At 39.3% G+C, this 15902-nt stretch overlaps 2 protein-coding genes and 7 non-coding genes across 9 annotated transcripts; 8 read left to right on the plus strand and 1 right to left on the minus strand.

Annotated features, from left to right (window-relative positions):
• Positions 1–225: 225 nt before the first annotated feature.
• LOC121330966 (40S ribosomal protein S8-like) lies at positions 226–4102 on the plus strand. The gene is made up of 6 exons (XM_041277990.1): positions 226–248; positions 1526–1632; positions 2098–2197; positions 2986–3161; positions 3580–3709; positions 3947–4102. Exons 1-6 carry the CDS (start codon positions 245–247, stop codon positions 4054–4056), a joined length of 627 nt encoding a protein of 208 aa, XP_041133924.1. The 5' UTR covers positions 226–244; the 3' UTR covers positions 4057–4102.
• On the plus strand, positions 1370–1441 carry LOC121294250. The gene has a single exon (XR_005946757.1). It is a non-coding gene; the product is annotated as a small nucleolar RNA SNORD55/SNORD39 (small nucleolar RNA).
• LOC121294189 lies at positions 1867–1973 on the plus strand. The gene has a single exon (XR_005946705.1). It is a non-coding gene; the product is annotated as a small nucleolar RNA SNORD46 (small nucleolar RNA).
• On the plus strand, positions 3301–3373 carry LOC121294252. Its single transcript, XR_005946759.1, has one exon. It is a non-coding gene; the product is annotated as a small nucleolar RNA SNORD38 (small nucleolar RNA).
• LOC121294188 lies at positions 3797–3867 on the plus strand. Its single transcript, XR_005946704.1, has one exon. It is a non-coding gene; the product is annotated as a small nucleolar RNA SNORD38 (small nucleolar RNA).
• Positions 4103–4202: 100 nt separating the features above from the next.
• On the minus strand, positions 4203–10850 carry LOC121330965 (bestrophin-4-like). Its single transcript, XM_041277989.1, has 9 exons — positions 10699–10850; positions 10358–10452; positions 9814–10047; positions 9250–9404; positions 9079–9156; positions 8636–8788; positions 8226–8306; positions 7668–7822; positions 4203–6735 (listed from the first exon to the last, which is right to left on the minus strand). The coding sequence occupies exons 1-9, from the start codon at positions 10848–10850 to the stop codon at positions 6348–6350; spliced, it is 1491 nt and encodes a 496-aa protein (XP_041133923.1). The 3' UTR covers positions 4203–6347.
• On the plus strand, positions 4477–4608 carry LOC121294204. Its single transcript, XR_005946720.1, has one exon. It is a non-coding gene; the product is annotated as a small nucleolar RNA SNORA35 (small nucleolar RNA).
• Positions 4907–4978, plus strand: LOC121294251. Its single transcript, XR_005946758.1, has one exon. It is a non-coding gene; the product is annotated as a small nucleolar RNA SNORD38 (small nucleolar RNA).
• Positions 5575–5646, plus strand: LOC121294253. Its single transcript, XR_005946760.1, has one exon. It is a non-coding gene; the product is annotated as a small nucleolar RNA SNORD38 (small nucleolar RNA).
• Positions 10851–15902: the final 5052 nt, after the last annotated feature.

The raw sequence follows: 15902 nt of genomic DNA on the forward strand, positions 1-15902 counted from the left end.
TCAATTAATGAGCTGTAACAACACGTTCACATATCAGTTGTTCTTGTTTATTTGTTTTTAATGAAGCGAAGCACTTTGTTTTGCTTTTTGAGAAACGTTGAAAACTTGCCCTTCACAGACATGGCTCAAATTCAACCTCATTTGCCACTCAATGACGACAGATCTCCCGTTCTCTCGCGAGGTCTGGTAAGTATCAAACCTGTCCGTGAGTATTTGCGTTTCCTCTTTCAGCCGGCGCCTGAGAATGGGTATGTGCTTCGCTTTAGCGGTCGGGTAGGGAATCAGCTTTCATCATCTCCTTACACCGGGGACATGGCCGTGAAAACCAGAGAATGTCTTCGTGGAAACATTAGAGTAGACAGGCAGACCAATATCGGGGGGATTAAATTGTGAAATTAATAGTAAAATTGATCAGGAAAAATAAAGGGTGAAAACAGTGCCTCTAAGATGGCCGCCTTTAGGAGGCTTTTCTGATAGTACAATGCGGGCCTTTGATAATTAATCTAACTACTTATTATCTATTCTAACTGTGGATGGAGAGGCCAGTCGTCTTTTCCCCGTTAATTGCTGAAACTCGAATGTGGTAAATGTTTTTGTTTTGCTGTTAAAGCAGTCGTTCTGTAAGGTGCTTAACTGTACTGCATGGTTCTGTACTAGTGACCAGCATATAATTAAGGGCTCCGGTAAACCAGCGGCGTGCTTTTTGTTGGGGTGAAATAACGTTACAGTTACATTTGTTTGTCTTTTCATGTGCTCGTACTCGTGTGCGGTGTAGTGTTTTGGTAGTGCTGCAGTAAGCCATTTGGCAGGTGAATAAATGTGGCATTATTTATTAAAATAAGATTCACCCAATTAGTACTAGATTTTGTAGATTACGTTGACATGCAGCTGTATATTCAAGTAGATCTCGATTTTTTTGCAAGCAAACTGGCGGCATGTTTTTTTTTTTTTTTTTTTTTTTTGTGTGTCAGACGCAAGAAAGCTGACGGAGTGAATGAGGCGATTGCTTTTGCTAGGCCGCGTTTAGTTCAGGTGTGAATGAGGGGGTAAGTGTAAAACGTTTGGATATCGATTGTCATGATTGTGACGGGTGCAAGTAGTTTAAACATGTAATGCCATGGTACTGGTTCTGTAGCTGAACGTTAAAAAATTGTTTTTACACTACCGATGCCGCAACGTAACACTCGTGTAGGCCTTCCCCACACGCGTGCACATGCAGACACATGTAGTTATTGAAACACGGTGCATGTTGAAATGGGTTTGTTTAAATCTTTACTTAATGCATTTACTTGCCCTTAAGGTAAACTTAAAAAATATATAATCATTTAGGCCTGCCTAGTCTGTTAACGCGATTGTCTAGAAAAGTGAGTGTACATGATGATAACTTTTATGCTGTTTCCGATTCAAAATGTGGATACAACCTTGGAGAACTGAACACTCACAGAATAAAGTACGGTGTATACTTTAGAAGTAAAGAACTGGCATTTCGGTAACACTGGATTGTTTTGCCCAATTCTTTACCCAGGTATCTCCAGGGACAACTGGCATAAACGCCGCAAGACTGGTGGCAAAAGGAAGCCCTACCACAAGAAAAGGAAGTATGAGTTGGGTCGCCCTCCTGCAAACACCAAGGTAAGAACAGGGCTTTGATCAAATGCACAGAGCATGTAACTTTTTATTGAGCAAAGTACCCCCTGGCAGATGCATGATTTGAGTTATTGGCATTTGCCACGTGTAGTATCTATTGGCTGTATAGTTATTAAACCAGAATTAAGGGGAAACCCAAGCGCAGCAGTCTTTGTTTTAAGTTAGTGGTGTACTCTTCTAGGCTTGCAGTAAGGGAAGTGCGTGCATGTGTGCCTAGACAATGTGGATGATGAAAACGTGACCTTAGGCAGGTTTGTTTTGATCGTTTTGGTCAGTGTCTTAAACCTGCCAATGTTAGGCCTGGTCATAGTTACACTGATCACATTGCCCAAGATTGTTGTTGTATAATGGATAGTCGACATTTCTACAATTTGCCTAATAGTCAATTGAAATGAACAGCATTTCACTGGTCCCATACTGAGTTGTGTTTTTGGTTTTTGCCCCTGATAGATCGGCCCCCGCCGTATCCACACTGTAAGAGTCCGCGGTGGCAACAAGAAATACCGTGCTCTTAGGCTGGATGTTGGAAACTTCTCCTGGGGCTCTGAGTGTGAGTGAACAGTTACTAGAAATGGCTATTTTAATTTCTTTGACAGTAGATATTTCAACCTTGGCATAGCTTGTACAGGGCATTTTCTCCAGCACCTCCCAAATGGGCCCATATTTAGGATGTGTATGGTCTATAGCAGGGGTCTCCAACCCTGGTCCTGGAGAGCAGCTGGTGGCAGCTGGTTTTCATTTCAACCAATCTGTCGGTTACTTAATTGAAGCAATTATTGGCTTAATTAGTAAGATTAACAGGTGTTGCAGATCTTTAGCCATTGTAAAGACATCTATAAAACCTGCTGGATAGGGGCTCTCCAGGACCAGGGTTGGAGACCCCTGGTCTGTAGTATCTTGCTCCTTGATAGCAATTCCCAGAGTTCTTGCCAATCCTTTATGCAAAAACCTTCAGCAATGCTGTGATGAGAAAACACTCCTAAAGTGGGCACGCTGTTTTGGTTGTGGTTTGTGCCCACCTGTGATGGGGAATTTGTCATAGTTACACTGATTGCATTGCTGTTTGAGTGAGTTTGGTTCTGATATGTGTGACAGACAAAGCAGAGTGGAGCCCTAGGCTCAGATCTTGGGTTTGAATCTCATCATAGCGATTGCTTGTCTGGGCAAGTCACCTGACAACTTTGAGCCTGAGTTTCAACTTGGCTGTAATGTCCCCCCCTCCACCATCCCCTCGTGGCGTTAGTGCAGATTACATTTTTTGCTCTGTATGATTGTACAGTTTACATTCATTTTTAACCGGAATTTTGGCTGTAACAAATTGATTTTCCTTCTTGCTAGGCTGTACCCGTAAGACCAGAATCATTGATGTTGTGTACAATGCCTCCAACAACGAGCTGGTTAGAACCAAGACCCTGGTGAAGAACTGCATTGTCCAGGTCGACAGCACCCCCTTCAGGCAGTGGTATGAGGCCCACTATGCAACCCCCCTTGGCCGCAAGAAGGGAGCCAAGCTGGTAAGTTCATGGCAAGTGTATAGAATGACAAATGGCTTCTTGGGAATTTAAGATACTTTTAATGGGAACATGCTACTTGGAGTAATTTTTGATGCTAAGGGCCAATGCCTTTCAGTGATGCAAATTCTGTAACCAAGTCTTTCTGTGATGATAACTTCTGTCCAGTTCTGCTACTGAACTCAAGTGATGATATTTATGACACCTGAGCGAGGCTTCGATTACGATTGCATCATTTCTGGTTTCTTAGGTTTACTTTTAACACGCGTAATGCTCCCTTTTTAATTTGTCTTGTAAGCTGTTGAAATTATCAATATAATACAGAATGTATGTTTAGGTTCTACTGTAGTTGTGTTCTGTAAGTAATTGTAGCTGATGCAGTTACCCGCTGCTGAAAATTGACATTGATATTGTGTTTTAGACCCCCGAGGAGGAGGAAGTCCTGAATAAGAAAAGGTCAAAAAAGATTCAGAAGAAATATGATGAGCGCAAGAAGACCTGCAAGATCAGCACCCTCCTAGAAGAGCAGTTTCAGCAGGGCAAGCTCCTGGGTGAGTAACACGGTATTACCTGTACTGCATCACCCTTATATTGGATGCAGCTACTACTGAAAGGGCTTGTACACTTGCTTTTCTGGTCTTCTGGTGATGATATTAATCCAGTTCTGCTACTGAAATGGAAGCGATGATACCCAATTGATCTGAAGAAGACTTGTCTAATTAGTTTGTAATATTCCTGGAAAGTTCCGGTAGACCAAGCTGGTTAGCGTTATTTCTCTCCTGTTGCAGGCTGCATTGCCTCAAGGCCAGGTCAGTGTGGCAGGGCCGATGGATATGTCCTGGAAGGCAAGGAGCTGGAATTCTACTTGAGGAAGATCAAGGCCAAGAAAGGCAAATAAGTGTACAGTGCCCGTTTGATATCAAGTCAATAAAAACAAAATTCTATCATTTTGTGCATGGTCTTTATTACTTTAGTACATGGAATTTCATGTTCAGTTCAAGGCAAACTCCTCCCTTAAAGTAGTATGAATACTCCACCAGTGAACTTGGGTAGTTTTTGCAGAGCTCTTGGTGCCAGCATTCTTTAGTGTATTTAAGGGGTGCTGGCTAAAGGCTGAAGGTGGTATGTCTTCTAGCAAGTTGGTTATTAAACTATGTTTATATAATTTGTAATTTCCACATTGGTGTACAAGTATCTAATGGAAGCTTGAATTTTGTTCAGATTGAATTTCCAAGATTACTTGGATTAAACAATCTGTTGTCTTTTGGATTGGGCTACTGGTGAATTTGGTAATGAGGCATCTTAATTTTTCTAGTCCATGCACTGTCAAGTGACTTGATGGCCTTTCCCCTGGCCTTTAGGTCTCATTCCAGTGCTAGATTAACCCCAGCTTGCAGAAGGGCTGGGTTTATGATTAGTAGCTTCTCCCTTTCGAAGGTTGGGTACAAATGTTTCCTGCAAATGAAGAAAGTGTTGTCCTGGACACGAGGAACCTAATGCTGATTTTGGAAGATTCATGCATTTATTGGTTAGTAGTATTTTTCCATTGGTAGTTTTGTTGTATTTGAGAATCCAATAAATAATTTTGCACACTATTTTTGTGTCTGAATCTTTTTCTGGGATAAAGAAATAGGGTGGTACATACAGTGGTTCACATATGCATAACACCATGAAGTGGCAGGTACAGGTAGATAAAAAAAAAAAAAAAAAAAAAAGTTGTAGAGTGGGGGCAGTGAGTTATTTCTGGTCTTCTAGTGATGATATCTATCCAGTTCTGCTACTGAAACAAAAGTGATGAGACCTAAATAGATCTGAAGAAGACAGAAATATACTTTTTTCTTAATTTAAATATATTCATAGATCAGGTCTATTAAATTGTTTATTGGAGAATGTAAATGGTGATTTGGTAGTAGCTCAATAAAGTGTTTTCTGAAAATGTGTTTTGAGTCTTTCTATACTCTGGTCATGTTCACCACTACATATTTGTTGCATGTATGTGTATGATCCTTTGTTTACTCGGGAACAATCTTTTGGGCACAGCAAGCAGCAGCATTACACATGTAGATTGAATAAATAGTGCAGCTTTGAACTATATCCTTAACTCTTAAGTTAAGTGGGGGGAGGGTGGTTGTATTTTTGGTCTAACTTATGATAGCAATGAGACAAGTAGATGTGATGACAAATATATATACAGTATTTTTTGTAACTTTCTTGCATGCATGAAACTGTCCTACCAACTGATTTACATGGAAGTGGTTGTTGGTAAATATTTTTTGATAATGTGATTGACTCAGCAGTTTAGAGGACAGGTCAACTACAAACCATATGGAGCAAAATATATATTTTATTTTTTTTAATAATTGGGCAGGTCTTTTAAATCTTGACTTAGATTTAAAAAAAAAAAAAAAAATCTGGTCTTCTAGTGATGATATCTATCCAGTTCTGCTACTGAAACAAAAGCGATGAGACCTAAGTAGATCTGAAGAAGACAAATACTTTAATTTTTTAAAGTATAACTTAAATGTGTTCTCAATGGTATAAGTTGTTTACTGAGGATGTAAGTGATTATTTGGTATTAACTAAATAAAGTTTCTTTCTGAATGTGTTTGACTCTTTCTAAATTCTGAGGTCATGTCAACCACAACAATAAATGGAGTAACATATTTGTAACAGTATATGTATTTAGTCAGGAACCACCTGCATCTTAATTGGGTCTGCATGAAGAAGCTCACAAATGTAGATTAAATAAACAGATTAGTGCAGCTTTGAATTGATCCATAACAATGGTACCACAGTTAATATCAACTACAGTATTAGAAAAAAAAAAGGTTTTCAGAAAGTTTTTTGGTCTAGTGACATCTATTGAAGTCTGTAAAAAATGCAAAAAGTACTTTTTTTAAATTTTTTTAAAATTTTTTTAAAATTAATGTACCACATTGTTTACCTGCTATATCACTAGCATATTGGGGTGTTCAGTAGAAAGGAAAAAAAAATCACTGAAATTCACCTATGCTACAAGGCATGGTCAGCGGGAGGCGGTCAGTCTGATATATTTTGATGCACAATTTTTCCAAATGCAGAAAATAAAATCTATTCATTGTTCTCTTGTTAAAAGAAAAAAAAAATGGTATAACAAGAATCTTAAGAAAAACGACTGAAGCAAAAGTGTTGGGTCAACTGGCTGGATGGCTATGTGTCTGTGTGCTCACTATCGCTGGAGGGGCTGTCAATGGTGATGGGGAACTCTTCCCTTTTCTTCTGCTGGTCAGATGCTTCTAGGCGTCGGGGCTTGGCTGGAATGGAACCAGAGGTGGACTGTTGGCTTGCCTTGCCCTGCACCTCTGCTTCCTCGTCCACCTCATCCTCGTCCTCGCTAATGCGTTCTTCCGCTTGCCATGGGTTTGAGTTGACGCTGTCGCCTCGCAGACGTAGGATACCCCGGTTTCCGCGGCCAAAGTTTTTGAGGCTAATGGCTGGCGAGGCAGCAGTCAGGAACCGGGTCAGCATTGGCGTTTGCATGCGAGGAGTGTGGGGGCTAGGCTCGACAGCATAGTGCTGTGCAGAATCCTCTGTCATCCTGCGGAGAAAAAATACATCAGGCTTCCAGGACTGGAGGGAAGTAAACGTAGTGTTGCAGGTATTTATTTACCATTATGTTTTGGGTGGGTCATTTATGCACGAAACATTTCAGAACATATATCAGAACCACAAGGTTACGACGACAATGTTTTGTATTTATCATATCTAAATATTCTTTTTTTTTTCCAGTACCAGTGTGTATTCCAGTAAATTAAACTTTATTTACTATGGATTTATATTTTTGTATGAACCCTCTTACAAAAACCACCTAGATTTTGTTAAAAAAAAAAAAAACATTTATAAACTAGTCATACATTCTGTTAAAATATCTGTTTCGATTACACAGATACCATTTACAGAAATGTATGAACAAGCAGTACGTGCGTGTTACTGCACTGAATTGCATCATCTGTAAACAGCAAACATCCCATCAATCTATACTGAGACCTGAATGCGTAGTCTATGGGCTCCAGTAAGATCATGATAAGGTCCTGCCCAGTGTGAGAGTAGTTTTGTGGACACAGTAACTACACTGAGTGTGTAGATTACCTCATACACAGTGACTATGCTGAGCGGGTAGATTACTTCGTACACAGTGACTATACTGAGCGCTAGGTTACCTCATACACAGTGACTATACTGAGCGCAAGGTTATCTCATACACAGTGACTATACTGAGCGCTAGGTTACCTCATACACAGTGACTACTGAGCGCTAGGTTACCTCATACACAGTGACTACTGAGCGCTAGGTTACCTCATACACAGTGACTATACTGAGCGCTAGGTTACCTCATACACAGTGACTATACTGAGCGCTAAATTACCTCATACACAGTGACTACTGAGCGCTAGGTTACCTCATACACAGTGACTATACTGAGTGTGTAGATTACCTCATACACAGTGACTATACTGAGCGCTAGGTTACCTCATGTCGTAGGTGGACCCCATGAAGGAGGGTTTGAGGGTCTCGGATGCCGTGGCCAGGGTGTAGGGAGGCTGAGCTGAGGACTCGTTCCAGTACTTATCCTTCTCAGCTGGGGGCAGATTCTGGTACATATCATCCACTGCTAACATGGAGACCTAGAAAGACAGAACCAAACACAAGGGGGAGGAGTTAAGGTGCATGCTGTGTTTGGAAAACATGAGCTATTGTACCCACTGCATATGGACAGCGCGCTCCTAGTTTCTTGCAGGTCACAGCACTATTATTTTTTCAATTTATACCCACATTTTAATGATTTCATAAATGTGCATGCACCATCTGAACATGTTGGGGGGGGGGGGGGGGGGGCTTGTTCTTCCCAAATCTCTCTAAAATAGGAACACATGCCAATTCAAAAAGAGCAGATCCCTATCTTATACATTAATGGGATTTGCTGTTTAATATGAGAGTAGTGAGGTGGACATGGAGTATTTTATAGTTTAATTGTGAGCAGTGGTCACTGGTTTATGACTCCACAGATGAGGCGTTCAGCTGACTTGCCTGAATGTTTCTGTCAATCAGTTTATTTGTTTCAAAGTCATCATCGTCTTCTCCAAAAGGATTAATGATCTGTTCTGCCACCTAAAGAAAAAAATAATGTAGCCTGTTATAATTACTATAATACTAAGCAGTATGTTTTAAAGTTGTCCAAGTCCCCATGGGTTGGTCCATAGTACTTTGCAAAGCATGGGTCAGATCATTTATTTATTACTTCTAATAAGAAACCACGAAATAGCTTTTGCATGAAGTTGTGTGTTTTTGATGCGTTTTTGTTTAGTAAGACATTGCATTTCAGATGCTTTGATTTAAGTCTTTGTGCAGTAAGAGAGTTTCAAGACTCTAAACTTATCACTCAACCAGGATTGACTGGGCAAATGCATGAAGTTTATATGATTGTCTGTAAGCCCTACCTTGAGCCAGCCTGCATAGAAGAAGAACTGCAGCAGGGTGAAGATGGGAACGTAGAAGTCTAAATCATGACCAGGGTAACCTTTGCTTGGGTCCAAAAACTGCCGCCCAATTAGGCAGACGGTAAAGAAAGAGTAGACAGCAACAGTGACCACCTGTGAGACACGCCCACGGGAGAGGGCAAGGGTGGTGTGGGTAAGCCTTTTATTATTGATCCATTTAACGCATAAATGCTGGTGGCAAAATGTAGCATTTTTTTTTCTGTTATGAATAGAGAGGTAACAACGTATTACATACTGTATGACTATTGTGATCAGCTTTGTATAATTACCAGCGCCACATTAGAACAACTTTCTGACAATCCTGTTTAAATGCATTCAAACAATTAACAGGTAATATATTTTAAAAATGACAAGGAGAAAATGAGTTTATTCGTTTGTATTACCTGCGTGTACACAAGGGGGATACTTATCCAGTCGAAGTGAAACAGCATGCTGCACTTGGCTCTGTAATTGTTTAGTTCCTTTGAAAAGAAACAGCACAGTTTATAGAATGCCAAAGAGCGGCCCGGATGCTTGTTTCACGTGTGTCCCAGTGTGTGGAACGCTGTACTCACGTCCATCAGCAGTCTCAGCGCCACGTCATCCCGCACACGCCCATCTCTCCGGGCCTGGGAGGCCAGGTTAGTGAACCAGGCCATGGGCATCCAGTACTTGTTAAAGTCAGAGTACAGGCCCTCGAGTTTCTTCTGTTCTTCCCGAGTCATGAACCCTGAAATCAAAAGAGAACACGCAGGACATTTGTATCACTTCATCCACAGGCTTTCTGTTGAGATTTGTATGAATTTCCAACTACAGACTTTCAGTGCAGACCCCCCCCCCCCATTATAATATGCATCCACAGTTAAGTCGCTGTTATAAATGTAGGCTGGATCCTGCTTTATAATGGGAAGGAAAGGAAGTGAAAAGGTATTATAAAGAGAATAGCTGTTTGGTTCTGCACTGTAAAGGGCTGTATGATTGCTACTATGATATATTGTTTTTTTTTTATTGAGATTGCACTTTTTATATTTTGCTCATGTTTTTATTATGACGTAATAATATCTAGTAGCTGAGGTTTTGCAAGCATGTCCCATACAGTTTTGGAATATTTCTCGGAAAGGGCTGGCGTACCACATTACCTCCCTCGATGACATGCTCCATGGTAGGGAAGCGCTTGCACACCCTGGTGCTGATGGAGCGCAGGATGAGCACAGAGGACAGGTTGGCATAACGCATGAGTGTTCTCCGCAGGATACGCCCCCTGTCATCCATACCGTGGACATTCGCAGAGACCACCATCATGAGCTGGTCAGGGAGCGGGATACTGGTGTACTGACTCCACCAACGGCTCACCACCATAGACACATAGAAACCTGGGCAAGGACGAGGAAGCATGTCTTTGTAATTATATGCTAATGCAATAAAATCCGACCTAATTCTCACTGGGCAAAGAAAGATGTCAAGTTGTATTTTGTTTTGCTGGAAATACACTGCTGTGCACTATATGGTGCTGGTGCTCCCTAATATAATGACACTTGGGCTAATCTAGCCTGCTTTACACAGGTGTGTGGTAGGCATCCAGAAATAAATAGGAGCTCCTGAACTTGTATTCAAACCCTCTTAACACAGATGTATTTATTTCCGCACGTTGAAAGCCCCTTTTGAAAGTGGAGGCTGTCTTACCCAGAACGAACGACAGTGGGATGCGGTCAGTGTATCGGTTACAGTACATCGCCGTCTTCTCAAACATGGTCTTCTGTTCTTCTGAAAGCAAACGCCTGCAGGCATAATTCACAAAAAAAAACCCAACTTAGATCTACAGTTATTATTATTTTGTATTCAGCTCGTTATTGTAAAATAAGAAAGAGACTCGACTGTAAAAGAAATACAAATAAAAACAAAGACAGATTACAAATGTGGACAGGTATCTCGCCATTATAAACCGATACCTGATTTACAAGCATTTAAAACGATACCTGATTTAAAGGAACTTCATCATTTGAGAGTTAAGTCTGCAACCGTACCTGTACATGAGGCTGATAATGGTGTAGAGGATGGCAAAGGCAATGAACTCTTTGTAGAGTAGTTTGTAGATACTCCCTTTCCATCTGAACAGCAGCTTGGAAAAGCCCCCAAACCGAGCGTTGGCTACTTTCAGTGTGTAAGAGACCGTCATGATTGTGTGAACGTAGTTTCAAAGCAAGAAACTATTAAGAGAACCTGGAAAGCGAGAATAGAACATCACCAGCATTAATTCATAGACCTCCAACAAAGCTTTTTTTTTTTTTTTTTTTTTTTTTTTTTTTTTGCGGTGCTCATTTTTCAATCAAAAGGCGCTATGGTGCTCATGTTTCCACGCCTACAGTACATTTGTATTGGCTATGTGTAAGCAACGAGCACAACTTGGTACTAAATGCGACCATTAGGACAATATAAACTTGGTGAAATGAGGAAAATAAAACCATACCATATAAAAAATATATATATATTTTTTATTTTACGTGGTTATATATTATATATATATATATATATATATTATATATATAAAACCAGTAAGAAAATGGCACATTACATGTTATTACTCATGAGAGCAATACAGAAAACACCTTTCCAGTGGGTAAGTTCTCACAGTTTATCAGAATGAATGCACTTCCCCATTCTTCAGTAACAAATAAAAAGGTAGATGAATACTATCCTGTAATATTGTAATATGTTATGTCAGAATTGTAACACTGTATATTATAGTGATAACTGAGAATACAGACAAATCACTACCCCACTAATATGCAATATTGGAAAATTCAAACTGAAGTATCTCAACTTTAAGTTTTTGTTTTTCAAAATGAATACAAACATATCAACACACAGACAACCCTTTGTATGATTGATTTTCGTACAATATTTTCTGCTCTATCACAAACCCTGTCTGCTGTACCTACACAATAACATCAGGCATTAAGTTACAGATGATGTGCAGTATATTTCCTTTAAATAAAATCCCTATTTCCCATGCCTTACCTGAGTGTGCTTCTGAACCCCAGGATAATGGACACTCATCCCCGAAAAGAAGAATATTTTTCAGACTTCCCCTTTTAAAGTGTCACACACACACACACAACCCCCACCCCACTCTACAAATCCATCAGCCTGATTTATAGACCTGGGCTCTGGGAACATTCTAAATTGTTATCAGTTTTGCACCACGTCGGTAACTTCAGTTCACAGGGGTGCACAGAGTACTCCTCTTTCTCTATCACTCACTTGTTTGAAGGGTATCTTTGGAACATGTGAAACACCTTGCACTGGAATGGGTAACTCGGTGCTCTTGTGACTGAATGCGCAAATCATTAAGATTATTACTTATTACTAATTCTTTGTCTTCTAATGTGTCAGCTTGTTGTATCTTGATGTCTTGCTTCCATATATATGGGGACCTGCAAGGTTTGGATCCTGGCTAATTAAAGATTGATTGAGTTGATGTGGACTATATGATTTTGTGTTATAGTAAAGATCATAATACTTTAGTTTTTTTACATCTAAAACCAAATTCTTTTTTAAAAAGTAAACTTAAGTATATTACATTGGAGATTTTTTTTACTGCAGTCACCAGTACGATATTGTAGAAGTCTTGCGTTGAGAATTTACTCAAAACTGCTATTTCTCATTTGCAAACCCTTTGGCCAGTATTTTAGAACCAGGTCCTGGATCTGTTGTGATTGCATTTCAGTTTGAATTAGATTTGAATAACACAAAGACAAACTGAAAACCAGGTTCTTCGTTCCCTGTATGTTGCGTTTACAGCCTGTAGATGTTTGTCTCTATTTGTTATACATTACCTGCAATGGATAGACCTATGAATGAATACACAGTAAATCACATTTTTCAGTTCTTCCAGTCATGGTGTATCATTAGATAGTATCCAGCTGAAAAATGTTGATTAAAGCAGAAATTATTCTGATAGACTCCAAAATGGTCATAGACCAACACTGATATCAGTCTTTAATTTACAACACTTGTTATCACCTTTCTCACTGGAGAGCTATTTTTGGTTTGCCCCAGCTCAATATCTGACAGTTTATTGCCCCATATTCTGGAAATGTTGTAATGTTGTAAATCAGATCACTTTATTAGGAGAGGGGACATGACCTACAGTCTCTCTTTCTCCTTTGCATTGAACTCTCTCATCTGCTTCTCTGCTGGTTCAGAATTAGTCATTCAGCAATAGATTCAGAACCTGGCACCCGCTATCAGTTTCTGTGCCAAAGAGTTTGAGTGCCAAATGGACTAAGCTTTCACACTTCAAAATGCACATGCATTTCTGCTGAAGGGGAGTATGTAGTAATTCGTGCGTGATGCAAGTTTCGTGTTTTTTATGTTTACTTTCTCTTTATAAAGGAAACAATGATGTATCCTCATTATCATGACGACATGTCTGTTCAGGCCAGTCCACCTCCTGTCTGTGTTTAAGAACAGTGTCTTCACTGTAGAAGGTTTCTTGGAGGGGTTGGCAGTGTTTGACAGTCAGTGTCATTAGACAAAAAACTCACATACTCAGCAATGGTTTGATAATTTATCTTGCTTGTGATGCCTATAAACAAAAACATCTTAAAATGATGTATCGCCTTCTCATGACAATATGTTTATGTTTTAAGCAATTTACATAGGTATCAAATATCTAATCTCACACCACAGAGTTCAGATTTTGTATTAATGGAATGGAACATTCTCAGACTCTCAGAGACTCTCATTGGAGACTCTCAGATCTCTTATTGACATTTAAAGTGCACACGCACATATATGTGTGTATATATATATATATATATATATATATATATATATATATATATATATATATATATATATATATATAGATAGATAGATATATAAAACAATTATTTGTATATAGAGGAAGGAATTGGAATGAGAACTGGGTTTGGTTTCATATGGGAAGCAATTGTTTTATAGAAGGCACTATAAAAATGCTCATAAGCTCATAATTTAGATGTCACAGATAGCATGAAAGCTCCCACCACACTGCCATAAACTGAGCGTCAAACTAAACTGGGAAAGGAAAGAGTTCCCTGACCTGTTTTTAAACATTATCTGAAGCAAAGAGTGCTTAACTCCAACCCCTCTCTAGAATTAGTCAACAAGGGTTACACAAATACTTAATGTTGGTTAATTAAAGAAAACAGCCTTTGAATAATAAGAGCTAAGGGCTATGAAAAGGGCCTAATTTAACGGTAGGTAAAACACCTGATCTGTGTTGGTTTTATATGTGCCCACCAGGTGGAGATATTGTTCACAACATATGAACATTTTACTGTCCTGCATTCTTATATAGACATACATTAAGTGGGTGTATAATTGATAAAATACATTGCTTCTCAGTCACTACATCACGCCATCGCAAACAATCCAAAACTCTGTTCATCTTTGAAAGAACAAACTTGAAGTTTGAGACTTGAGTAAATCAATTAATTAATTCAGAAACATTCCCAATAAAACGGTTACATTAATTAGCTGTAAGGTTTCTTTTATGAACAAAAGGGGAAGCACGTTTATTTGTATATGCAGTATCTTTTGAAAGAATAGAAAGGTAATTTGTTTGTCCACTCTGTTACTCCTGGGAGTGGTCATTTAATTACAACAAAATAAGTTTAACGATTCCCAAAGAACAGCTTCAGGCATTAAAGCTCTGTGAAACCCACACTGAGATGCCTTTTTTAAATATATAAGGCATTGTAAGACATTTAAGACTGGGCAATAATACACTATACAGCTTTAAACAATGGCTTTTTAACAAAGGGCTTTGCCATAAATGTTTTAATAATTTTGGTTTGTTTTGGGTTTATCTTGGTAAGACATCTTATACTTCACATCTGGGGTAGGGAGAACAAGAAGCTTCAAACGAAAGCATGTGATGAATGGCTATGCACTGTGTTGCCTTTCTTTGGTCCCTGCATGTATGGTGTGAAAGGTGAAGTGTTTTCTTTCACAAACATTCCAATTTTAAATCCCCATTCAAATCACTTAAACCACAAGCACACAAAGCGCTCTGTTCACTGAACAAACTCCTTTACATTGACTGGCAACTGCTTTCTCTAAAGATGATGTGCATGATAGAATGACATTACTGCAACGATGTGTTACAAGCAGTCATTGCAAACAGTGAGTGCAAACAAGTGAACAACCTCAACGGCATCAAATTACTTCTGGAGAGCTGACCATTTCCTTAGAAGCTGGTTTTATCAATCTTTACCTCTCTGGGATAAGGCAGGTTTGGATTTTATCAGAGCATTCTACAGGAATCTTGTTTCAAGCAATCCAAGGGTATTCCCTGGTGCTGTAAAATTTCCTAATAACATCCAGTGGTGGTTTATATTAGTGGGATACAGGTTGATCAGAGACTTTTACATTGCAAATTATGACAGTGGGTTAATATGAAGTAGTAATGTGTTTCACATCCAGCAGGTGGCAGTTGTTGGTGTAGCTGCTGCACAGGAAGTAGACACTGGCTGCAACCCACTCTAATCTTATCAGTACCTAATTCGTATCTATGTGTTTATTTTGTGCTATAGCATATTTTGTAGGTTACATTACTGTCTTTAATATTACTTTACAAAACAATAGAAAAAAGACTCTGTAGCATCTGGTATTTGGCAACTGGATGGAGTTGCTGGTTTTCTAATAAAAAGCCCCAAATCTCAGTGGGAGGTGGTTGAAGCCAAAGAGAAATGGCCATTGTGAGATGACAGAAATTCCTTAGAGTAACTACACTGCAGTGTTCTTATGAAGGGGTCTCACTGAGACTATCTCAGTTACACTTTGAACAATGAAGGTATTTCATGAGGAAACAGTGCAGGAACAAACCTGTGGATGAGCATCACTGCTCAGTTGAAAAGGTCACGGCGCTAATGCAGAACGTGCCTTTACTTCTATCATAATTCAGCTAAATAAATTATTATCATTAAAAGATGTCTGTAGTAAAGCATGTGACAACTAAATCAGTGTATTTAACCTTTTGAAAGGGGTGTTGGAGGCTGCGTTTATTATTTTAAAACCAGGGTACTTGTCTGCAACTGGGCAATTATCCTGAACTGCAGGAATGGAAATATGGCTCCTATTGCATTCCTGCAGTTGAGGTGTACACTCCAAAGAGACTTCCATACAGCCAGTGGACATCAAGACCTCTGTATGTTTCATTAGCCGTGTTGTCATTTTGGCC

The sequence above is a fragment of the Polyodon spathula genome, chromosome 18, assembly GCF_017654505.1.
Source record: "Polyodon spathula isolate WHYD16114869_AA chromosome 18, ASM1765450v1, whole genome shotgun sequence".
NCBI lineage: Eukaryota > Metazoa > Chordata > Actinopteri > Acipenseriformes > Polyodontidae > Polyodon > Polyodon spathula.

Bases quoted from the DNA above. Each gene is read 5' to 3' on its own strand.
- LOC121330966 (XM_041277990.1), top strand. The intron at 3,162-3,579 runs GTAAGTTCATGG...ATTGTGTTTTAG, and splicing joins GCAAGAAGGGAGCCAAGCTG to ACCCCCGAGGAGGAGGAAGT. The intron at 3,710-3,946 runs GTGAGTAACACG...CTCCTGTTGCAG, and splicing joins TCAGCAGGGCAAGCTCCTGG to GCTGCATTGCCTCAAGGCCA.
- LOC121330965 (XM_041277989.1), bottom strand. From the start codon at position 10,850: ATGACGGTCTCTTACACACTGAAAGTAGCCAACGCTCGGTTTGGGGGC. The intron at 9,157-9,249 runs GTGAGTACAGCG...TTCTTTTCAAAG, and splicing joins CGCTGAGACTGCTGATGGAC to GAACTAAACAATTACAGAGC. The intron at 6,736-7,667 runs GTAACCTAGCGC...TTTTCTCCGCAG, and splicing joins GGGTCCACCTACGACATGAG to GATGACAGAGGATTCTGCAC.